Source organism: Melopsittacus undulatus, chromosome 4 (assembly GCF_012275295.1).
Source record: "Melopsittacus undulatus isolate bMelUnd1 chromosome 4, bMelUnd1.mat.Z, whole genome shotgun sequence".
Lineage (NCBI taxonomy): Eukaryota > Metazoa > Chordata > Aves > Psittaciformes > Psittaculidae > Melopsittacus > Melopsittacus undulatus.
Window position 1 is genome coordinate 40,724,129 of NC_047530.1, and position 26,054 is coordinate 40,750,182.

General features: G+C 40.3%; 1 protein-coding gene across 1 annotated transcript; it reads right to left on the reverse strand.

The window, feature by feature from the left end:
* On the reverse strand, positions 1–19,869 carry COCH (cochlin). Its single transcript, XM_013129105.3, has 11 exons — positions 19,747–19,869; positions 19,622–19,666; positions 14,376–14,532; positions 7,205–7,338; positions 6,022–6,084; positions 5,155–5,199; positions 4,923–5,070; positions 4,247–4,350; positions 2,635–2,861; positions 909–1,425; positions 1–176 (listed from the first exon to the last, which is right to left on the reverse strand). Exons 1-11 carry the CDS (start codon positions 19,769–19,771, stop codon positions 1–3), a joined length of 1,641 nt encoding a protein of 546 aa, XP_012984559.2. The 5' UTR covers positions 19,772–19,869.
* Between the last annotated feature and the right edge of the window lie 6,185 nt (positions 19,870–26,054).

The following is a 26,054-nucleotide window of genomic DNA, read 5'->3' on the forward strand; positions in this document are numbered from 1 at the left end:
TCATTGTTTAGAGTCCAAAAAATCTTTACAGATGCCTCTAATAATATCAGGAACCAACAGCTCCAATCCTGTGAACTCCCTAGTGAAGAAAGTATGAGATTCTCTCGGTTCAGAAGCCATGTCTTTCAGATCATCCAGAGGTGCCCAGGCAACACCGACAGAGAACACAGTTATTCCTACAATAAGGAAAACAAAATTATTTAAGAACATCCTGCTTATGGATACAAGAACAGCCATTTCTACATCCATGAATGGATGTGGATTGGAAGAACATGTTTCAATACCTGCAATCACATAATATCTCAGTCTGTCAAAGATTATTAAAAATATCAGGAATTAGATTTCTCTCAGTAAAAATCCTGAAGGAAATACAGGGTGTCTCAAGCACTAGTGTCTTAGTTGTTTCTGTAATTATACTCATGAATGTAGCAGTTACTATGTCAGTCTTGAAACACAGGTAATACTCTAAAATGATTTTGAAAATAAATTTGGATTGTTTGTTTATGCTCAGTGTTTTCAAGCATCAGCAGTCAACAAGCTTTTTGGCCAAAACTGCTTATTTCTTTCACAGATAATGATGGAGAGTAGGCATCATGCTGTATTGGGTCATAGCACTGACTGGAGCTTCACTACCTGGCTCTTTTATCTACTAATTTCTCTCCTGTTTAGGGAAATTAATCTGGGTGTATGTTTTTCATATCTGGCTACTCACACCTGGTTCCACAGAAGTAGGAGCTTTTTTCATCCTACCAGAAAACAGTTCCTTAGGGCTTGCATTTTGCAGAATTTAAAACAGGTATGATACTTAAAATTTGCAAGTACAGCCCCAGTGAGTAAATTAAAGTCTTTACAACACAGCAGAAATAGAACTAATCAACTTCCACCACTTTCAAGTATACATCATTTACCTGCTTTTTGTGCAGCAGCAGCAGGTCCTCTAACATCATCGTAAGACTGACCATCAGTCAAAACAAAGAGGAAGTTTTTGTTAGCACCGTCCTTCACTGGCCCAAACACATTTCTGGTTGTGAAAGTAATGGCATCACCTGTAGCAGTGCCACCACTCATGTAACGGATGTTGCGAATAGCAGAGAGGACCTCTTCTTTTGTGTTGTAGTCTGTGAAGCTGAACTCGGTACGCTGATCATATGTGAACTGCACAGCCGCAATCTTGGAACCTATGTCAGAGATCTCAAAAGCCTTTGCAACGTTGCTGATGAATTCAAGCACAAGGCGGAAGTTGTTGTCTCCAACACTGCTGGAACCATCAATCAGGAAAGCAATGTTGACGGAGTTGTAGCATGTCTTGCTACAGAACATCTGCTCATGTGAACACAACTTTTGGACAAGAGGTTTTACATATTTGGTAGTACCAAACCAGGTGGGCATTTGGTAAGAGAAGAAGCCATTGTTTCGACAGACAGCCTGTTTGAAAACAAGAAGTCAGCAGGTGAATACTGACACAGCAGCTGAATGGATGATAATCAGACACCTACATGACTTTCTTTCAAAGGTAGGTTAGAAATGGAGCCTGATGGTGGGAATTTGGGATGGGGTTTTGCTTGTTTGTTTTTAAAAAATTTGAGGAAAAACACCCGCAGTTGAAGTCTGAAATCTAATATGTCATAAACACAGACATACAGTTGGGTATAAATATAGCTCTTAGTCATCCAAAGTACAATTTCTTTCTCCCCTGGCCTCCATAAGATGGATGTAAAGTCCAAGGTAGTTGAGAAAGCAGTTAAGTTTTAAATCAGCTCTCCAAGGTGATAACTAATCAAGCTAAGATCAAAATGCAGAAGGGGAAGGTAGGCCTCAGCCATGTAAGAGCGTCTTTCTGTGCCTATAAGCATGTAAGGGTTGGACCTGCTTGTAATACACTGGGATCAGCAGCAAGCTGTTTTGGGGTTAAAAGCAGCAGAGCTGTAGTGCTTCATTCTGTTCATTTGAAATTCCTACTGAAACTAGACATCTAAAAGCTCCCTGTGGAAAATGAGAGGTTCTCTCACTGGAGAGTAGTAAATAAAGACCTAGAGATTAGAAAGCTCACATGGGAGTATGTGATCTGTGTTTGAATTCCTGCTCTAAGTTACACAGAATAAGATCCAAAACTCTTCATCCAAGACACATGAACTTGCTCATTTGCTTGTTTTTCATTGTTTCCTATCCTCACTGTAATGAAAGTAAGTAAACAATAATCCATAGAAAGATATACCTCCCTGGCTGCTGTTTTAGGACAGGAAATGCATCTGCATATCATTGCTTTGACACATTTAACAATACCTACCTGAGACAGGAGAATCTCCTACACTGAGAATCTTCATGTAATTATAACTCCAGGAGCTATAACTTGGCCAAGACTGAACTTGAGAACACTGGTACCTTTCTGTAGACCCTTAGCAGGAAAAAACCGCAGTGTTCCTTTAGCCTCCCTAACACTATTCATTTAAATCACTTATTAGCAGGCATAATTACATTGGTTTGTTTGAGATAATATTTTACATACACATGCACACAAAATATCTTTATATAAAGAAGTTCTTATAGATGTTAATTAGTTAATTTGAGTTTTAGTGTGAAGTAAATTCTCCAGAATTATGCCCATGACAGAAAAACAGTGGCATTCTCTCTTACTTTGTCAACAAAACCAATGTCTTGCACCATTCCCAGCTCCTCTGTTGTGGGCTTCGCTACAGATACAATGAACACGTTGACTCCAAATTCTCTGGCCACTATCCCAGCTTCTTCTAGATCATCTGATGGCCAGCCATCTAGAAACACTACAATGATCTTGGGAATTCCTTTGCGTGCTCCATTTTCCAAAGAGAAGAATTTCTGAGCTGTGTGCTTCAAAGCTTTCCCTAGTTTTGAACGGGAAAACAATATAAAGAAATAATGCATACCATAATGGTGTATTTTGGTACTAGCTTCCTATATGAAACTGTGAAGGATTTCTGTTATTATTTCAGGTCTAACCCACTGTAAAAGTGAAATAGTGTCCCAGGAGATCTGATAATGACACTTAAGCAATCTCTAATTTAAAAAACCAAAACAACTCAAAATCACAGAATCACAGTTAGGGTTAGAGAGGACCTTAAGATCATTCAGTTCCAACCCCTCTGCATGGGCAGGGACACCTCACACTAGACCAGGTCACCCAAGACTCTGTCCAACCCGGCCTTGAACACTGCCAGGGATGGAACATTTATCACTTCTTTGGGCAACCCATTCCAGTGCCTCACCACCCTCACATTAAAGAGCTTCTTCCTTCTATCCAACCTGAATTTCCCCTGTTTAAGTTTTAACCCATTACCCCTTATCCTATCACTACAGTTCCTGATGAAGAGTCCTGCCCCAGCATCCTTATAGCCCCCCTTCAGATACTGGAAGGCTGCTATGAGGTCTCCATGCAGCCTTCTTTTCTCCAGGCTGAACAGCCCCAACTTTCTCAGCCTGTCTTCATACGGGAGGTGCTCCAGTCCCCTGATCATCCTTGTGGCCCTCCTCTGGACTTGCTCCAACAGCTCCATGTCCTTTTTATGTTGAGGACACCAGAACTGTACACAATACTCCAAGTGAGGTCTCACAAAAGCAGAGCAGAGGGGCGGGATCACCTCCTTTGACCTGCTGATCATGCTGCTTTTGATGCGCCCCAATAAAACAACACCAAAACCAAGCCACCCACAAGAAATGACCAGATAAAGCTAAGGAAGAAGTCACTGACGTTTTTTCACCCACAGGTCTAGATTTGTACTAGGAAGCAGATATATTAATGCCTGAAAAATAGATTGGAAGGAAGAAAGCTGAGGAGCTACCTAAATTTAGCTTGTGAAATGCAACATATTTGGAATGCTCAGTTGTCCTCATTTGGCAAACATGTCTTCACAGCCATTTATTCCAAATTTATTCTAACGCTTCAATTACCCACTCAAGAAAGAAATGCTAAGTCTTTTAGAAATGAAACTGTCTCAAGTTACCACCCTATTATTAGTGGAAGTTGATTTAAACACCATGAAGTGATATTTGTATATCTATTCTGATAAAATTTAGTAATAAGCAACTCTAACTTCTGGAAAGGAAGTGTAAGATGTGGCAATGTTCTAGTGGAAAACCACTGAATCTGAGTATGGCATTTAAAACACTTCCTTACCTAAACTGAGCTTCAGTATATACACACACATATATAAATACATTAAAAAAAGTATGTAAAGAAGTCATTTCTATTTGCATGGAAGTATGCAATCACCTGTATTAGAATTGCCTCCTCTGAACCCCAATTCCTTTATGGCAAACAAAACTTCTTTTGCAGCAGTGAAGTTTTTCAGATAGAATTCAATTTTTGGATGTTCACTGTGGAAAAATAAAACAGAGAAATTAAGTGTGTAGTTCACTTTTCATATTACTATGGCATTACCAAGCTAAAGTACACTGAGCCATGCTGATCTTGGTAATATATGCTCTTCTCTATATTTTGAATTACTAAAATAGAAGTATGCTCCTCACTTAATTCTCACAATCCTTAGAAAGATGAATTATTTACCTGGGTGGGTGAACTGAGAACAGGATGATTCTTAGGTTCATCAAACAGCTGAAAACATTAGGTTGAGAATATATACAGGAAAAAAACTTGAACATGCCAGATGCTAAATGCTAAATATTTAACATCTTTCTATTGCCTATAAAAGCAAGTCTAGGTCATTAAATCAGAATCAGCCATCTACTCTACAGTTGTCTAAAGGCAGGGGAGAGGAATAGATTTTAATGATGAAAAATGCAGTAGAGAAACCTTGTGCTACAGCTCAAGAAAATTTGCTTTCTTTTGCTATTCATCAGCCACTATTGATTGAATACTGTTCTGCAGAATAGGGAGTGATATTGTCTTATTAATCATTCCGTTATCTTTTGTATAGATCTGTTCTTACCTGGCCTGTACAACTCCAACATGAGGTCCTTCTGTTCCAATTCCTAACATCACAGCTACTTTTCCAACAAAGTTTTTCTGCAAATTAAATCTACGTTGGCCAATGTTGTAGCTTCCATCAATGAGAAATGCAATATCAGCTTTACAGTCTGCAAACATCCAAAATAATTAGACTTAACAACAAACAGACATTAGGATTTTGCTTTGTAAAAGTTAAATCAGTAGGTTCTTACCTTTGTTTCCAGCCTTTTTATCAAGTGTCTTCTTGGGTTTTTTGCCTTCAGTGAAAGAAACAGCATGGATCATGTTAGAACAAGAAAATGAATGACCAAATGCTTAGACCCCAAGATTTACATTGACAATTCCTACTGAAGATAGACTGCAATCAGCTTAAACTTGCGCTATGACTGCTTTTACTCCTTAGAGCATACTCTTTTTCAAATGAAACAATTTAACCTTCCTTTCTACACCTGCTTGGCTGATTTCTGAAATCTAGAAAGCTGGGTAGATTGCTGTAGTTCACTATCCCAACTGCTACCATTTCTCAGCAATCCTGGTGTACAGCGTGAAGTTTTAATGCTTTGGAAGCAAACCATGACTTAAACTATAAAGCAGATAATCTATTCGCAAACAGCATCTCAAGTCCAGTATTTATACACCACTAACTTTCATAAAAACTGATCTATCCTTTTAATTCAGTATTTTCTGTGGAAAAATTCACATAACACCTGAATTTTTACTACCAAAGTTCTGACAGCACTCAGCTGTTAGGCAGTTCTGTAAGAAAGAATGTGTGATCTCTGTCTTCTCTGTCACTTAATAGGAATGAATAACCCATGAGCTCATGAACTCTTTCCTTCCTTTATGCTATCTGTATTACTTTTCCAAATTAATTCAACTTTGGGGTTTAATTAAAATCAGAATTGATCTCATTTACAAATGATTCCTCTTTTTGCTGGGGAAAGATATACTGCAAGAACAGATACTGTATGTTTTCTTCTTTAAAATTAAATGAATCATATAAAAAATGTCATTTTAGCCAGGGATTCATGCAGTGTAACACATCACGAGAAGCTTCTCTTGTTGAAGAGACCTTATACCTGTAGAAGGACGTGCTGTTGATACGGATCGTCCAACTGATTCAAGCGCTGTGTTCTTGATACCTGTTCAAATATTGGAAGAATAAATTTACTGAATTTTAATGCATTTAAATGAAATTACAGGTGCTTGAAGAACACTGTATTTATTCCCAGTAATCTTTCTTCTTCATCTACTATTAGCTACTCCAGGAGTAGGACACAGGGCTAGACAAATTTTTGGTGTAATCCAGTACTGTATTCCTCATTTTACTTCCCTAAGCTTTTGCATTTGAAACAACAGCAACTTATGAGTAATTACAACATATTTAACTGATGAGAAGTTCTGAGCTGTAGTAGCCATTATTTCTAGCAGATAAACTCAGGACTTGATCTGTAGAAGTGGATTTCACTTACACCCTCACAAAAAGCACCTGTAATTCCAAGTTCTTAACTACTGATACGCAATACAAGGTTTACTAGTATCTTCAGATAGCAGGCTGAATTTTACCTGTGTAAATAATAATTCCACATTAGAGAGATAAATTTCCAAAACTTAGAAAAAATATACAAGAAAACTTTTTTTTTTTTGAAAGCACGACAACATGTATAATCAGTAGGCTTCTTTATACAATATGTAATTGGTTTGCAAATGGGCACAGTATCTCAGCTACACAGAAAAACATCTGAGAAGCACATTGTAGCCTCATGACCACATCACATCTAAGTTGGCATTATCCCTTGCCTTGGAGGGTCAATGTTCTATTTACAGGGAATACTGCACAAGCTCTTTGAAGTGCCTGACAAATGCTACTGCCTGCACAAAGGTGGGCAGGGGGAGAGAAAGGATAAAACTATAGCTGGAAGTGGTAGAAGGACAGGACTGCAATAGCAGGATGGAAGCACTGACTTTTATAAACTTAAACTGTCGTGGAACTGCACTGCCAACTGTTTACTATCATGTCATTATATTCTAGGTAACTGTAATCTACTTTTATGTATTGGCCTCTGCTACAGACTAGCTAGTCTAGCTGGAGCAGTATTTTAAGGAAATCATGGGAAAATTAAGATAAAATCATTAAAAGTGAAAATTTCTGTTACTATACTTCAGAGCATAAACAAATGTGATTGCTTACAGGAGCACTGAAGTTTTCTATATTTCTGTTAATATTTCAAATAAGTTTGCAAAATAGTGTGATCCACCTACCAGTCACTGAGAAAGATGAAGTCCATCTAGTAAGCACCTGAGACTGGATCCCATTGGCATTTACAGCCGGGTAGTTTTCCTGTCCTGGAAGAGTCTGTACCCTTACAGCTCCTCCTGCACTGGTGATCACCCCCCTGAGATACAAAAACAGTTGCTATAAATCAGACATTTTAATCACAAGAAAATGCAAATTCTAAAGTTCTGGCAGAGTTCAGACTGACACAGAAGAGCAATACTTCACAAACATACCAATTCCGAAGTGACAATAATAGAAGCATAGAATGGTTTAGGTTGCAAGGGATCTTAAAGATCACCTAGTTGTAATCCCCCTGCCATGGGCAGGGACACCTTCCACTAGACCATGTTGCTGTAAGACCTATCCAAACTGGCCTTGAACACTGCCAGACAGGCATCAGAACTGTTCAGAACTCTTTATGTGCAACTGAAAGATCAGTTATTATTTTCAGAGGCCGAAATTACATGTTGAGCTTCTCTAAGAGGGAGTAAAAGCTTGGTTATTTGTAATACTTGGGCAGGTACTGTGGGAGACAAAAGAACAATTTAATGACTACGTAAACACATACGTTTACCTTTGTGTTCATTTTTTTTCTCCATTTGGCTTTCTGCTTGGAAAGAGGTCCCAATCTAATCTGCTTTAAGACATTGTAAAAGCAGAATAATCAAGACCAGAGTTTAGAAAGCCTTGCATATATTTCGGGTAATATGAGCCCTGTGTATATGTGGTAAAGGCAGCTTCCACATAAATCTCCTTGTGGACTACTGCTGAAATACATTCCTCCTTTGTGATACATACCTCTAAATGTGATTTGCATTTCTGAATTGAGCCATGATTTTTATATATATATATATATATATATAAGTTCTTGAAACTTGAAAGGTTATGATAGTAGTTTCAAAATATACAGATATTTTCTCATCTAGGAACACTGTGTATAGTATATAGACAGAGGAGTTCTAGTTGTTACCCTGGATGAGTTTAAAAACAGATTATGAAGTTGGCAAACACAAACAGCATTCTACAGCTTTTGTAAAAAACTGTGAGAAAAAAATCAGACCAGAGCCCCTAGCTGGTTATTTTTAAATGACAGGAAAGTTCAGTAGTCAAGATTGTCTTTGGGGAAAATAACACATTAATATATTTAAAGTATTTCAATCTAATTAGAACATAGTTTTCTTCTCCAGTATCTGGTTCTTTTTGGCATTCAAGCCTTCACTAGTGTCTCAGTCTTAATACATACAGAAATGTGCCAGAAATAGAATATATGTAGTTGGAACAGTTTCTAGTATAAGTTTATATTTGCTACTTTGGGTTTGCATCAGCAAACCTAGTCTATGCCCAAGTTAGCTCACACGAAGAGCTTAATATCTCTTCCCACTTCCTTTGTTGTGGACTCACAACTTTGAACACTGTCTGAATTAGACTCAAGACTGTTCAACATAAGAATTATTCCTGGAAGCAACATTTTTAGCTTATTTTCAATACAGTGTAACCAATTTTGTCTATATTATTCTATTTGTCTATTGGTCTCTTCATTTTGATTAATCATGCCATGAAAAAAAATAATTACCTGAATAGTCTTTACTGAATCTGGAAGCTTTCCACTGAAACTGAAGTAGATTTATTTTCTCCTTATCCATGTATAGAAAAAAAATGATTTTTTTTTCATCACAAGTCAGAAATCTCTAGACTGCCTTTGAATACACCATTTCCATATAACAGCTCTGCCATTTTAATGCGGGGGGGGGGGGGGATGATACTAGATGTGAATGTAATATGGTCTATAGATTTATGAGTTCTTCCTCTTCCTTGCCATTGTTTTCCTGCATTGTTTTCACTGTTTAAGCCATCTTTTACAGTCAGGTCAGTTTTACTTGTGATATTTCTTAGAGCAAATTTACTCACAGTGCATGCTTGTATCTGATAAAACAGAATAAACCATATTGCCAGTCTGCTTTTGTATTCTGGATCAGATTGACAAATTTCCTTCTGCAATCCTTTACGACTGATTTTAAAGTGAGATTTATCCTGTGTAGCTCCAAAGTGATATTTGAAGAGTGAAGAGGTGCCTATGCAGTTCTTGTGTGATTTATATCATTACAATCTGCTTAGAGTTCTTTGCTCCTGTGTGACTGACTTGCATGCCATGGCTGTTTTGATTAACCTGGAACTCCGCACATTTTTCAGGAACAGCTTTCACTTCCTTACTCACTATGTTTCATGCTGCTGGCAGCACTGCTGCACAGCAACTTTATACAAAGCTGTCAGTCCATTCTCTTGCCTAGCTTTACTGTTAGTAACAAATTGTTACTTATAACTAAATGGTAATTTTCACTCAAAAACACATACAAATTAAACAGAAAAGCAGATACACAAGGAAGCAACCCTGTACCTTACTGCACAATAGCTCATGGAAGAAAGTGTATTGGCCAAGGTCAGTAGAAGATACAGGAAAAATCTCATGAAATACAGGAATTTAATCTAGAACAGACTTGAAAATATGTATTGAGGTAAGTGAGCAGAGGGGATTGAAGCTTTAGAGCTTCATGTACCTCCTCAAAATAAAGAGCAAGAACTGTTTATCTGATCTCTCAGAGAAAGAGATGCAGGGCTGGCTTGCCCCTCCTGAATTTTGAATGTGTTTTTTGAAGGAGCCTGCACATCAAAACTGACGTCTACACCACAAAGAGACTGTTCAGCCATGGGCAATGACCCTTATAGATGTAACTGAAGTCACTAATCTTAGACACAGCAGTAGAAAGCTGGAATACCATCCCCTGGTTAAAAGAAAGAGGAAACACAAGGGATTTCATCTGGTGAAAATCTTTTTCCTCTGGGTAAATTTTTCATTGATATATTTTTATGCTAATTATATGCATCATATATGTCTATAGGTAGGGTATCTACTTTATCAGCAGAAGAAAGAGAGCAGAAAGATGAAGGCCTGACAGATGAAGGCCTGCCTTGCTACCCAAGAATATAATTTTGACCTGAGAGTTCCTGTTCCCATTGCTAACAGAGAGCAGATGGCATTTCCTATAGGGTCCTTGGATGAAAACAGTTGTCCCTGGGGCCTTCAGACAAGACAGCTGAATTACCTGGATTCCCATCTTTCCTTCCTACTATGAACAGCTACATCAAAATCCTTCCATGTTATCTACCTTTCTCCATTACTCCAAAACACATACTGCTCTTCTCCAAACTACAATCTCCTGCTGCTGTTTGCCTTCAGTCACTGACACAGAGCTGCTCAGGGTTTCATGCCAGCACCCTCTGCCTCCCTATGCTGTGCTCTTTCTTTCTCCTCTGGACCTCTATTGCTTTTGGCAGGAAGGAAGTCTCAGCAGCAGAAGCAGACACTATACTCCCAGGAGATAAACAGCTCAGAAATCCCTCTGGACAGACAATCTTTTTGTAAATATTCTTCTAGTAAATGCTAGGGCAGCTCAGGGACATCCATGCTTCAGGTGATTTTGTGGCCAGCTTGGTAATACCAGAATATGCTTCCATTACATTGGAATTCTGGGCCCCCAATGTTTAATGGTTTCATCCTGGGGTTAGTTAGGGGGGTTCTGAAAAAATTTACATGCCTACATAGCATCAAAAAACTATCACATTGGCTCGGTCTCTATTTAGTGGAATTGGCACTAGCAAAGAACTGCAAAAGCCGAGAACCTAGTCCTTCATTTGACCTTCCGATTATTAATCCAATTAATCACTCAGATTTACCCAATTCTTCATGCCTACATAGTGTCAGCCTGGTAGGAGGCTCTCCATTCTTCCCCAACAAATAAATCTTTTATTCTTCTGCCCAGAAAAAGATTAATATTAAATAAATATTCTGTTTCCTGAGAGTAATTACACATAAAATAAGGACAGAAAAAGCCAAATACAACAAACTAAAACAGGCAGAGACCATATTCATCTGTAGAATACAAAATTATTCATAGCTGAATTCTGCTAAATTCTTTACATGCATTGTACAATAATTATTGTGTTAATAATTGCCTTACAGTAATGGAACTGCTCATGGGAATAAGCATTATTTGGTTTATATAAAATTAAGGAATCAGGCCTCAGTTTGGACCTGGCACACAAACTGAAGTGTATGCAAAGGGGGGAGCTAAGCCATGCTTACAGTCATTTCCAGTGTTAAAAAAAATTTAAAAAATAAAATATATATATATTAAAAAAAATTATAATCACTGCTCCCAAGACTGATGCTGCTCGAAACAGTGAGCAGTTGCCTGACTGTGCTTTCTATAATAGCCACAGTCATTGTAATGGAACAAGGTTGTCATTCAGCCATGCTTAAAGTATAGTTATATTGTACTTGCTGTGCAAGGTGATGTAGGGAATACTTAGTCTGAAACACTGTGATTGTTTCACTTATTTGGAAGAAATTCACAAAATTCTCAAAGTGCATATCTAATTGCATTATGGTAACAGCAAATTATGGTGATTATCTATTAGCAATATCTTCAAATTACTTTGACAGCAATATGGAGTTTAGCCATTGCAACAGAGAGCAAGAAGGAACAAGTACTTTGCATGTTTTTGTTGGACTTTGAAGTCTGCACTGAAATTAGCCAAGAACTAAAAAGCTACTGCCTCTCCTCCATTCATCAATCCTTTTTTACCACAGATAGCATTTATGGCTGCTAATAGTTGCAGCAAAACCAAAATGTTCTTAGTTAGCGAATTTAGTTCCAAGTATGAAAGGCCAACAGGACTAACATCTCCCAACTCAAAAGTAGTCCTCAAAACAGCAGTTCTCCTAAATAGAAGATTTTCACCTATGTTCTTGCTTTTTCAAAACACTTTACACACTGTCATATTCATAATGCTTGAACACTGTTAATTTACATCCTTACTAGAAGACACAGATTAGAAGGGGGAATATATTTCAACCCCTTCATTGCTATTAGAGCTCTCATTGTTCTCAAAATGTCTGTGGAGACAGATTATCAGATGCAGGTTTTACAAACAGGGTGCATATTTCACAAGTAGTATAATTTGTATAGACACTAAGGAAAAATACAGATGTTTTTCTATACTATGCTTCTGGGCTGGAGAACAGTAATACACATATAGCTTGTAAGATACAGACTTCAGTGAAAAGTGATGTTTAAATGTCTGTGCTTTATTACCTAAGGGAAAACGCTGCAAAACCAGGAAAGAAATCTGAATCTTCCATTTCTTGTACCTCCCCCTTTCGTAACAGTGTTTCCCAGCTGTGACAGAACTGATTCTCACCAGCTTTATTGCTGGGACCTCTTAACAGTCACAGTCACCACTGGCACGGGAGGCTCAAGACTAATGCTCAAGTCTTTAATCCCTTTGGAAAAGGGTCTTGAAAGCAAGAGCTTTTTTTTCCCCTTTTTACGTAAAGACATCTTTGGCAACAAGTAAGGAAATGGAATGTTAAAATAAATGGCTACATCGGTAAATACAAACGCTGTCCTAGAAAAAAGACAGTGGGAAGAAATCTCAGTTTTCCTAGATAACATTAACAAAAAACACGCACACACACACCCATTCCCCTAATTTGATCCAGACATTCTTTCACAAGCTTTCTGTAAATACTTAAGCTAGGAAAATTTAAGAACTGAGATTTAATTTTTTTAAATACACATGAAGATACTTAGAGCACACTAAATAGGGCATTCATTCTTTTTACAGAATGATCAAAAAGAAGCCTGTTTCAGCAATAAAACACACATGGAGACATGCAACTATCTTTGAAACTAACTCTTAAGCTTTAAAAGCAAATACACACAGACCCACACAATCCCTCCCAAGTCCTTTCTAACTACCCCTACAGTACCTCAGCTCTTACTCTCCTTTACAGCATCCAGGAAGTATCAGTTTCTACTCAAAATCCCTCATTAAATTCAACTTTTAAACACAGACTATTTTAGTTTATTTTGGAGTTTAAATACTATTAACAACAGTCAGAATTTTGAAAGTCTTGTTAAAAGGTAGAGGATTTAAACTGACACTTTAAATAAGTTTCTGAATAGCCGTCTCTGTCCTTATTGTTAGACTTTTCTTCATGTCTTATTCAAATTACTGTTCCTGGATTGTCAGTCCTATCTTAAGAGTCATAACACCTTACAAAGTTTTGTGGTAGGAAGCATATTGTGAAAAGTCTAAGTGAACAAATACATTGTACAACCAATTAATAGATGAAGCTAAAAATCCTCCTTTATTAACCAAATGCTTTCTCAAAGTATTAAAGTCAAGTCTGAAAATCCCTGTAGCCCAATAGTCAGGATTTAGCTCGTCTTCCACAGATATCTGAAATAGGTTTCGCACTGTCTGGTTCTGCCCAACATTTCATCGTTAAAAATTGATTTGTGAGAATTTTTCTTGCAAGTAAGTAATTAAAACATTGTCCTTCCTCAAAAACAAACAAAAAAAAACACACCAAAAAAAGAGAAAACAACTCCAAAAATCCCACAGATAACCTCAATAAGATATCTGCCAGCCTGTTTTCCTTCCGCCATGGAATTACAGCTAAAAATTTAGACTAAGAAAAATATCCTGATAACCCATGTTAAACAGATGTTATCAGAATATTTTTCTTAGTCTAAGTTTTCAGTTGATACAGAAGATAATTCAGCCAGATACTGGTCTCATTAAGAGATCATTAATTAGACTAACACCCAACAAGCAACTATCAGAAGAGAAAAACCAGCATAAAAAACATAACACTGATTACAGTAATCATTCAGCTAAACCATGGGTAGGTCTGTTTGCACAGGAGCTTAAACCAATTTTAATAATTTCAGGGAAAAGGTCATGTAAATGAAATTCTGAAAGCAAATCTGCTTTTATTCTCCAGTTAGTTACTATTTGCACTCTAGTTTCCCATGTCTATGGGCGACACATAAGTAATCTTACAGAGAAAGTTAAAGTGGTTTTAAGGAATACTTAAACACAACTTGGGTACCCAGGACACTTGCAAGCTGCCCAACCATTCTCTTCTTCCTTGTTCTCTTTTCTCCTAATGATGTTGCTGTTGATTGTATAGGACTCCTGAAGTCCAGAAAGATCTTTATTATGATGGCATCAAACAGTTGAGATTTAAAAGTGTAGCAAGAGTAAATGAACTTGCTTAATACACTAATTAGCAGTCATCTGACTTACCTGTGTATGGCAGCTCCACAGATACTGGAAAGAGAAGCATAAACTCCATTCCCAAAGACATAAAATTGCCACAGAGGACAGTTTGCTGGGCAAATGACATCTTCTATCTGCTTTCTAAGGTCGAGTCCTCTTGTAAAGCATGTGACAGCAGTGGGAGCTAAAGAAAAGAGAAGAACCTGTGACGTGAAAATCTTAAGGGCTTAGTTTAGGCTTTTTTTGTGTGTGTTTTTGTCTTTTTGTTTTCTTTTGTTTTTTGGTGTTTTTTTGGTTTTCGGTTTGCTTTTTTTTTATTTCTCTACAGTTTCTAAGCTTAAGCAGTGCTTGAATCTGAAATTAGGTAGGGTATCATTCTATGCTCCACTGTGTCTGTAAAGACATCTTTGGATCTTACAAATGTATGGTTATGACAAGGAAGAACACACTTTAAGATTATTTATGGGAAAAAAAAGTGTCAGAAAAAGGTGGAAGGGTGAAACAAATGAGCAAACACCACAAAACCAGTATTAAAATAATATCCAAGGAATATTACAGGAGGAACAATTCACATCTGTAAGCTTACTGCAGAGACAGAAGGGCAAGGGAAAGAACTCAAGGCTGGTGGAGAGCATTCAGCTGGTCTGATAACACCAGGTCAGGGTTTTGACTTAGATCAACATTGATTCAGCATCACAAGTTCAACCCATGGCTGGATATTTATTCTGAGCTTCCTAAGAGCACATTTTGCCCTTGCTGAGCACTAGAAGGTGCAAGATCGTTTCCTACACGCTTTCAGAACATTACTTTTCCACAATATTAAGATGAAAGCTGGCAGAGTCTAGCCAATGTATCTGTTCATACCCCACAGCATTACATCCCAAGGAGAGTATGTTTCAGGAATCAGGGATATGACCCTCACCTGCTTCCCTGCCCACTCTTTCCACTCTTATCGAGGGTATTTACTGACCCAACATGAGCTGCTTGTACTTCAAGGTATTTGGAACATATGCTGTTCCTCATCAGTAGATGGACAAGATCATACCTCCTGCTAATTTCAGCAACTTTGGAACCAAAAAGCTGAGCAGTTGCAGCCAGAGGTGCAAAGAGAAGTGTGTCTGATCATTCTGGCTGCATAAATCAAATATGTGTTCATAGACATCCATGTAGTTTTAGTCTTCAGTATATGTAATCCTCATTAATGCTATACTGAAATTATGTTAACCCATCTAATCACATCTTCTTGAAAAATCTTTGTTGCTATTTGTCAGGACAAATACATGCCTTAAATATGTCTATCTAGCCCAGAGCAAGAAAAAAACCCCACAGAAACTAACACCCCCCCCCCAAAAAAAACCAACCACAAGAGCAGTAAATACTTCTTCATTTTCCTTTCTCAAGATACTAAAAGCTGTCTACCTAAAAAAAACACTGTGAAGTGACTTAGTCTGATTCTCAAGTATCCAAGAAATAAAGTTTCTTTCAAGACTTAGTCTTAGCTACTCACTTTCTTTCCATGTTTAGTCCTATACATTTGCCTTAAAAACAGAAGTCTGAAAAATTCATCAGAATCACCTGCTTATACATAGTTGTATCTTTTCCTTGTTAAAAGTGCCATATTATTGGTGTTATGCTAAAAGAAGTCAATTTACTTTGCTGTTTGAGTCCCCTAATACTTTAATGCAAGTACTACAGCTGTGCTGGTTATTTAGTGGACACCAATCAAGCAATAACCACCAAATGACAACTAGCAAGACCATCAGAATAAAGAGCAGCTAGCAGTATGGATGTCCTTGGAGGAATCACTGCAATAATCATCACTGGTAATCTCTGCTCTCACAGTACCATTTGTGCCATGCTTCCCACAATATTTTTCCCAGCTTCTAAAAGTGCAAGATGCCACAGGCGATTTTTATACCTATCATTTCTAATGTACTGAACTCAACTGAATCCCTTAGCAAGCTGTGCATACAAAGACAGTAATTAGACATGTCCAGTTAGAAACCATTTATCACTTGGAGATCTGCATTCCCCCCACCACTGGGTACTCAGTAATTAGTCATGTGTCAGGCTAATATTTACATAGCATTGAAGACAGGGTGGGGAAAAAAAACAACCAATCAGCCAAACAAACAAAAAAACCAAAACAAAAACAAAAAAATAAAACTAATAAACCAAAACCTTGCTGCTTTTTCTGTGGACACTATGAAAATACAGAAGTCCATTGTAGCCTAGCCCATAGGATTTTTATGCACTGATGCCTGCAGAATGTCATGATCCATGTCTGCATCAGGAGAGAGGGGCTTCTGAGGGAAGGGACCTAGCTGCTGTTGAGGAGCTGACATACTGTAGCTATGGGCTTTAGCAGTCTATCTCAGTTGGATCACCACAGAGGTAAAACACATACACTAAAACCCGTTAATTGAAAAGCAACAATTTCATTTTGGTTTTCTATAACCTATGTTTCTATAACCAAGATTAATATTAGGAACAGTAGGTGCAGTATCAAAGTGAGAAGTACGGGTTACCGAAATCAAGACTTATATCACCTATGCAGTAGATTTTGTTCTTCACTGTTAATGTACCATCAGGTATTCAATACAAAACTAGACGCAGCCTGTTGCAAACAGAAACTGCTAAAGATTGTATATAAAGTAACTGAGGTAAGAGTTTTAATCATTGTAATTTAAGAGTACAAGAGTATTAGTGGAGGCATTTCTCTGGATATGTATGTGATCCAGTATTCTAAATCCTTATATTTCTGAAAGAAGGAAAGATAAGCTTCTAATTTACAGCAAATTACTCAGTCCTGAACTCCTACCCATTCAGGACTCTGGTGAACACCAGAGACCTATGTTAAGTGATGTAAATTTAGTCCTTCAGAACTGTGATAAAATGACCATCATCCCAGTCTGTCAAGACACACACTCTTTAAGCCCCACAGAAGCACACCACATCAGGGTACTCCATAAAAACAAACTACAAAGAAACAAACAAAAAAGGCATTTCTTCCTGATTTAGGTGTAAGGATGAATGTCTTCTGTCACTGTTGACCTAAAAAAAAAAGAAAAAGAAAAAATAAAGCAAAGCCTTGCTTCTCTCCTGAAACATCCGATAACAACACTTTCAATCAGTCCATCAGTTTCCATCTTTTTGGGGACTCACCCCATGTACTCCAATTTGTTCTGAATAGTTGTTTCTTACACCTGCCTATAAGAGTTCTCATTTAATTTTTGACAAGAGTTACTAATTTAAAGACGCTAGAAAAATAAAAGTCAATAGCCAAAAAAATCAGAGCTTCTCTAATCTTTAAGTTTCCATGCATTGGTTTAGGAAAGCAGAATCTATTTAGGCAAAGGAAAAAAAATCCTTATGTACATTATTACAAAAAAAATAAGGATTCCCAAGAGTAATACAGCTTTACGAGGCAGAAAATAGAGAAGTTCATCCCTGTTATGTTTCTTATTCCTTTTACTATTTAGTATTGTTTCTTTGCAAAAGAGGAAGATTCGAATCCTCAAGATAAAAAGGACTTAAAACAAGCCTGTTTATACAAGGAATATTCACACCAGCCTTATCCATACTAGAAAAAAAAGTCATAAAAACCTCCTAATAGAACTATAGCTGTGTATGTTTTGGAAAACATGATGACAGGTTGCACACTAATTCATGCAATCTTAAGTACATATCTTGATCTAGACAAGAGCTATGGGATTTTAAAAATCTGGTCAGGGCTCTGATTCATTTCAATCTGAGACTTGCCCTTTTCTGATCTACTTACGGTTGCTCACCAGCACATGCCAATGGTCACTCACCCTTAGAGTTTCCTAAATAGTAACCACAACTGCTGAACTCTAGTATTGGTATGCCTTTCAGGGTGAGCATAAAGAAAGGTATAAAATCCCTTAAGATTTCCTCACACAGTTACAAGCCCGACACAGTAGCTTTTTGAGGGAACTAGTGATTTTTCATTACTTTGAACAACAGAATTTATAAGAATTCCTGCAAACTCTAGTTCAATAGTAAATGAAATGCTGCTGAATTAGGCTTGGAACAATGGTAAGAAACAATATTTCATAGTAACTGTTCACATTTTATATTACAAACACATCCTAATACCGATATTCTATTTTGTCAGTATTGCCTTAATGTTATTTTAGCTGGCACCAGATACCTTCATATTACAATGGCTTCTTCTCTAACCCTGGGAGGAAGCACCAGAAAAAACTTTTCCTTTGTTTCCTGACAGACTGTTGACACTTCATCTGTAATGCACCTGTAAAACAATAAGGAAGGGAATTGTGGTTGGAGTAGGTTTTCTACTGGTTGAAGTAAATTTCTTAGCCACAGCACTCCTGTGACAGGTAGCTTTTAACAGTTTAGCACAAAAGACTTTTACAAATGCTTGATTGAACACAAAATGATCAGTAAATCCTATTTCCTAATGAATGTAAAATCCTGAATGGAAAAGATTAAGGTCACTCACCTTCTGCAGACCAGGCCTGCAGGTCTGGAAGTGCATCCTTCTGGAGGCTCCTGCCCTCCCTTGGTGCAAGACTGCTGCAAGGGGCAGGCGAACTGCTTGCGGTGCATTATTTCTTCAGCTGCTTCCCGTGGCTCCTGGTTCCCCTGGGTTGCCTCTGGCTCCAGGAGAGCCCGCTCTCAGCAGTAGGGATACAATCCAACAGGGCACAGTGCAATAGACAGCCCCTGCCCTGCCTGGCATTTTAAGTACGTTCTTTCGCTTTCCAGGTCAAAATAATGGCAGGGCAGCAGGTTTAAAAAGTTTTTAATTAATTCCACAGTTTAAAGTATGTCAGAGATCCTCAGTTGCCAAGCACTGCGGGAGTACCTTTGTATCACACACAAACACACCGCCACTCACTCTTGCCATCAGCGTTCTCCTAGACGGGGAGACTTGGCACCACCGCTCTTCAACCTGTGTCAGGGGGGGCTTTTACACCCGTTTGGGAGTGTTCCCTGACACCCTCTGTGCCTCTCCCGAGGGCCACCTCCAGAGGAGCCCGACACGGCGGGGCGCGGCCAGAGACAGCGCTCACGCTCCACAGGGCTCCAGACCGGAGGCGCTACCGGAGACCCTCGGCGCATCCCGGCGAGGGGCGGCTGCACGCAGGAGCGCTGGCAAGCACCGAGCCGGTACCGCTGCCTGGCGCCCCCGCGGGCCATCACCTCCCGGCGGGGAGGGACGCGCAGAGACAGTCCGAGAGGGAAAACCCCTCGGGGAGGTTGAGGAAACAAAGCGGGCAACTCACCCGAGCCGTCGCTCCCGCGAACGGGACTGAAGAGCAGGAAGATGCCTGCGAACAGACAGGGAGCTGGTCGGGGCGCTGCTCCGCGCCTTCCCCGCCGGCCCCGATCCGCCCCCCGCGGTACCCACCGAGGAGAAGGGGGACAAGCCACATGGTGGCGGGGCGCGCCCGGACGCCGGGGCGACCGAGAGCGGAGGTGATGAGAGGAGAGCCGCACGGCACAGCAAGGCACGGCACGGCGAAGCCTGCCCGCTAGGCCGCCCCACCGCGGATGCCAACCTCTTCACAGTGCCCCTGCCCTTCCACGGACCTGTACAGCCGACGGCAGCCGCCGCGTCCGCTTTAAACCTCTCCCGGGGCGCATGAGCACTGGGGCGGGTTCGGTGGCCGGGGCGGGGGGAAGGAGGGAGCGGGCGCGGGGCTGGGCGGCCTCGGCGCTGGGCAAGGCCCGGCAGGTGCTGCTGGCCCGGTCCGGCCCGGCCCTCCCCTCCCCCACCGCACCCTCCACCGGGCACAGCCCTGGTCCTCCGGAAACGGCACCCTAGGGCTTCCTTGAGCATCGGGCAAAGCCGTTAGCCCCTTTGCCCAGGAAACAGGCAGCGGAAGGGCAAGCATCTTCCCGTGCCTTTCGCCGTTTGTGGCTCCAGAGCTGCCCCCACGCTCCTCTAGCTCCCTTCTACCTAGTTTTGGAACACCTTATTTCAGATGTCTTTATTCCAGATATCTTCAGAAATGATAGTGAATTGTCACTTCCCCACAACCTCTGCCCCTTCCTCGGAAATGAATTAAGAGGCAGAGCTCTCACCAACACGGCTCTCTCGGTGCTGGCCCCGTGCGTTAACTGGTTAAGTAGTGTGCTGCAAAAGAGAAAACTGGGGCATTTCAGCCTAATATAACCTTCCAAAGAGATGAAAGTCCCTAAAAAGCTGATTGCATCGTTTGTATTTGGTCTGAAATGTTACCGTAAATATTACAGGTACCTACCTCTCATTTAAGCAAAACCTTGCTTAAGCAAAACCTTGCTTAAATGAAATATTAAATGTAAATTACAACTTTGCTTAAATGAAATAGAAACAAACCCCAAAACACCACCCCCGAAACAAAACCAAAAGCAGAGCAAACCAATCAAACAAAATCCTCCCCTGCAGAGCCGTCTTCATTCTCGTAGTTCAATGCTTACACGCAGATGGGGCGTAAAGTATCAGCTGGCACGAATGTGAAACGGGCAGGTTTCTCATGGACGGGAAGCAAGAGGGGCAGGAGTGCCTTTATTCCAACGAATGCTTTAAAACCGGGTTCTGTGCTGGCTGTCAGCATCTGCTGTTTAACTTCTGCTGGGATGGCTGTTCCCAGAAACAAACTTTTAAATCTAAATAAGTTTTAAGAATTCTTAGGAATTGGCAGGATTGACGGGGTAGAAAATTAAGTGCGGGCATTGCAGATAGCTCTGGGGAGAGGCAAGGAGCCTCGCTTTCGGGCTTATTCTATTTTATTTATTTATTTTATTTTAACTGGTCGCATAAAACGTGCATTCTGAAGTATCTCGTAATTGAAAATAAGTACATTTGAGATCTCTGCTATCCATTCAGAGACATGCCGCCCACTAGAGCGAAATGGGAAGCATGACGGGGTAAGTTATCAATTTCATTTATTTATTTGTTTTAAATTGGAGTTTAATTCAAGTGAAGGGCAGAAGCAGTGAGAACACGAAGCCATCACCTTTGATCGTCTAAGAAACACATTCTTATGCTTCCCACATACAGGATAAAGGTGGCGATGCTGCCCTCATGACATGGTCTGCTCCTACCGGAGCATCTCAAATGCGTTATTACTCGAGGCAGCTAGTGCAGACGTCAGGAACTTATGCTGGTGTTTCAGCTTCTCCGGACCCCTAGAGCTTGGGGTGGAATTACCGGCTCCCTCCTCCCCCAAGGGTTTTCTCTCCCTGGCAGGTCGCTCATGCTTCGCATTCGGTGACCAGCTAAAGACTTGGCAATGGCCGCTCAAATCTGTCCCTGATCTCGCCTCCCTTGAGGACTCCAGCAGACGCAGACTCTGCTCGGTGCTCTTCAGAGATGGTTCACGCTTTCTGTTGTAGTTCACGGCATTCTTAGAGCTGCGGTGGTTAAGAGAGAGAGGGGGGCTTGAGTAATTTGTATATTTACACTTAAAAATCCCGGGAAGCCGGCAGATGCCTTGGTGCAGATGCTGCCGTGCGGCCCGCAGTGCCGGCGGCTTGTCCGCTCTGGTGCCTTCACTATAGCATGGGTCGGGGTGGGCCCGAGCCGCCCTGTGCAGGCAGTCGGGCTGCGCCTGCCGTCGGGCTTCGGGAGGCCAGCAGAGCCGTGAGGCTCCGGCCCGGCCAGTGGCGTCGGCTTGTCCCGTCCCGGGCCCCATCCTGTCTAGGGGCGGGAGCGAACCGGAGGAACGGCTTTTGCACAAGTTCGTGTGCTTCTCCGCGGTGAAACGTCCCGGGAACGTCTCCTTCCCGAGGCTGAAAGGCAGGAGGGCCAGCGAGAAGCGCCCCATTTATGCCAGGAAACACGGGAAATGCCTGAACCGAGAGGGACACTAGCTACTGTGCCATGCAGCCCCACAGAAACCTTTCTGTCCTTGGTGTGAAGACAGGCTTTGTGCAAAGATCAGAAAAGACAGAAGAAAGTCTAATTAAACTTTCAGCCCTACTCACCACCCGGTGAGTGCCCCGCGCCTTGCAGATCTCTCACTGAAAATATACACTCACCCATCCCTCACTGCAGTCCTCCTTTCCTTCTCTTGCCAGTTCTCTTTACTCTGATCCACTTAATCTGCTGGGGTTTTCCGTTTCTGGCTTGTCCTTGCATTCCTTTCCGACCTACGATGATTTTCTATACACTTTCTTTCCAAAGGCTACTTAATACATCCTCTAGCTATACACTGACTTTTACATGTTGCCTTCAAATTTATGCTTAAGAGGTACTGAGCTGGGTTTTAATTTTTCAGTTTGAAACTATGCTGTTTTGGGAAGGGCACTAAGGTGTCACCAGGACTGCCAGTGCTAGACAGCCAAGCTGGTGCCTGGCTGGTGGAAGTATCTGTGGGTGCCCAGCTCTAGGCAGGCACCTGCAATGAGGCAGTTTGGTGCTTCAGCAGAGATAGGGGAACTGGGGAGACCTTAGAGGAGATGTGGCAACTGTTACAGTGCCTGTGGTGCAGCCCTTCCTCTGATGCCCTCGGGTTCAATTTGCTAATTCATACCATCATCCTAGTTAAGCTTCTTTGTGAAACATTGGTTTTTGTTTCGCTCCCAAGTTACTGACTTTTTAGTAAAATAAACCTAAATATACCCACTTAGAAAAAGCACATGGAATAAATAAAAATGCTTAAGGCAGAAGAGGGAATGGCAGAAGACGCAAGTGGATGATGGGAGCAGTACCTAAGGCAAAGACTGTAATACCGAAATTTATGTTATCCGAACTGGGTGGCTAGAGCCTTGCCACAGTGTCTGACAGGGGAGATGCTTGTTTATACATATATGTATGTAAGTACATGCATACACATATACAGTGTTAAGCAGCACCAGAGCACACCTGGATCACTGGAGCTCTGCCACTGTTCCTGTTGAAATGCTTCTTGGCACCTTCACTAGCAGCCAGGCTCCCAGCCAGGGCTCAGCTCGAGGCTAACTCCAGCCTGGGAAGTACGTGGCCTCCTTCTTTGGTGACAGAGTGCTCACATATACAGATCTGTGCCAGACCATGGCAGCTGGCCAGGACCCACTGGGGCACCTCAGCAGGGGCTGCAGAGGCAGCAGGCACCTTGCCTGGCATTGCACAGCCCGGAGTCCTCTCCAGGAAGGGTTTTCTGCAGCAGGCTTTTAACCACGGCCAGAAGCAGCACAGAACCATCCTCCAATGCACAGCCTGGAAACGCGAGCATGGAGGAAGACAGGTAGCCTCACACAGGTTTCTCTTTTAACAGTTCAAACACAACTGCAAGCAAATAGTTCCTGGCGGGCAGCACACCCTCGCCTACCATAAATGTATGTGGTTTAGATTAGCAATTTATTTTACGTACTAACTGTGGAGTTCTGTGAAGAGGGGCCAGATGTGTCTGTTACCTCTGCTGTCAGGGCTTTCCCCACGAAGGGGCAGAGGACCAGCCACCTCTCCCTGTGATCAATACTGAGCTTGCCTATGCCCTGTCCTGTGCTGTGCTCTCCAGTGTGACCTGAAGGCAAGTTCTTACAATGATCTCTCAGGAGACTATCTTGAGAGAAAATTTAAATTATGTTTGCTACTCTGGGTTATATAACTGTATTAATTTAAATAATCATCTTAAACCTTTCACTGGTATGAGGATAAAAATGAAGCCTGGGGATAAAATAATAAAGATAATAGTAAACAACATTTTCTTTACATATCAATTTTAAAAACACATAAAATTGTAATGATTATTTCAGAAGTGGCTAATGACTTTGGATTCATTCTTGACTGTTTAACTTGGGATATCATCAAGATCTTGGTTAGCACAGAGGTGTATTTTTGTTTGCATTTTGAAGATATTTTTCTGTGTGCAAGCATCAAGGACTCTTAAATAATCAGTAAAGACAAGAAGGGGACCCCCCCCTTCCATCTGCTGTCTGTGTGCTTCTTGTTTCACTTTAGGCAGCAAGGACAATGTGTGCTGGAACAAACTGCCAGTCAGAACATCTTTACTTTCTTTCCCACTGAGAACTGGGGATGCTGATCTTTGATATGAACCCCAAGGTGTGCTTCCTGGAAACAGACAATGACTTCTGATCATTTCAAACCCCGTTTCAGCAGCTAGCATTTGTAGTCTGAGCTCACCCATCTCCTGTTCAGTCCAGAGGTCAGAGGTAGTGCTTCTTATTTCATGGGCACACATTTATTAGAGAAATATGTAGCTTTGAGTAAGCGAGGTGCATTTTTTTGCTTCATATAAACATTCTGTTAATCCTGAATGGGAAGTGCCCAGTCAGAGCCTGTCTGTAGTCATACAGCTGTTATTGAACGTGTGGCTTCTGTTATTCCTGACTCTGCAGTGGGTGAACATGCTGTTCCTTCCACTTCCTTCAGTAATGGTCATCTGCACATTTTGAGGGTAATCCAGGGCACCACACACACACAGTAGCCATTCTTTAAAACATGAATTCTTTGTCTTTCCTTCCTGTGCACTTCATTCAGAAGAGTTTATAAATGGAAAAGATATTTTCTGATTATAAAGCAAAGGTACAATGAACTCAGTTTATCCAATTCAACCCCTTATATTTGGAATAGAATGGGACAAACAATGTCTCTGGATCAGAATTTTAATCGGTCCCATTTCTCTTGATTGCTGTGATATAAGAAGAAGAAAAAAATAGAAAATAAGAAATATTTGTAAAAGTGCATGACATACAAAGACCCTCTTAACACACATTTGTTGCTAGTTCAGAAAGTACATGTTGCAAAAACTAGCCAGTGCCGGTCATTTTAACAAGCAGAAATGTGTCATTGATGGATTGCCCAAAATCAGAATAATGCAAAATCATTTGTAACTCTTCTACACTACAATGGGATTTTGAATATCATAAACTAATGAAAGTCTAACCTACCTGTAACTTATACATTGAAAGAAAAAAACACCATGTTTTTGCCAAGTATTATTTAACCATTTATACAGCTGGTTGCAGAGAGACATTTATCAATTTCTAGACCAAACAGCCATTAAAATATGTCTCATTATAATATTTTGTTTAGACTATTTTTAGCAGAATTTTAATAATAGCCAAGTAAACATATTTTATAATACCTATTTGTGTACCATTATATCTTTATTTAATACTGAGATTCTGATAACATTTCAAGGCTTCAGAAAACATGAGGTTTATTATGTTCAGTGCAATATGGACTTGCAGAAGAGTAACAGTTGATCCAGGAAGCTTATAGTCTCTAGAGATTAAATGTGTATATATATATATATATATATATATATTCTTTTTTCTTTTTAATCAAGGCACTATTGTCTATCACAGTGATGAAATGTCAGTTCAGATTTTGCTTCAGTAGTCATCATAAATATGTATATGTTTTTAAATATTTTATACATAAACATGCTTATATTTTGCTGTTTTAAAAATATCTAACCATTTATGTTGTTAAATCACTGGATTTTACACTTGGAATTTGATTTATACTCCAAAGTTCAGATTCTTTTGCATCTCAGATAGAATTCATTGGTTGGTTGTAGACTTGGCCTCTGCCTTTTATTGTAATTGAATTGTTACTCATCTCCAGCAAAAGAAGAAACTGTATTTTTCTCCCTATTAGTCCTTTCCTTTCCCCTTTCTTTTCCTCCCCTTTCCTTTTCCCTTTCCTCCACTTTCCCCTTTCCTCCCCTTTCCTTTCCCCTTTCCTCCACTTTCCTTTCCCATTTCCTTCCCACTTTCCTTCCC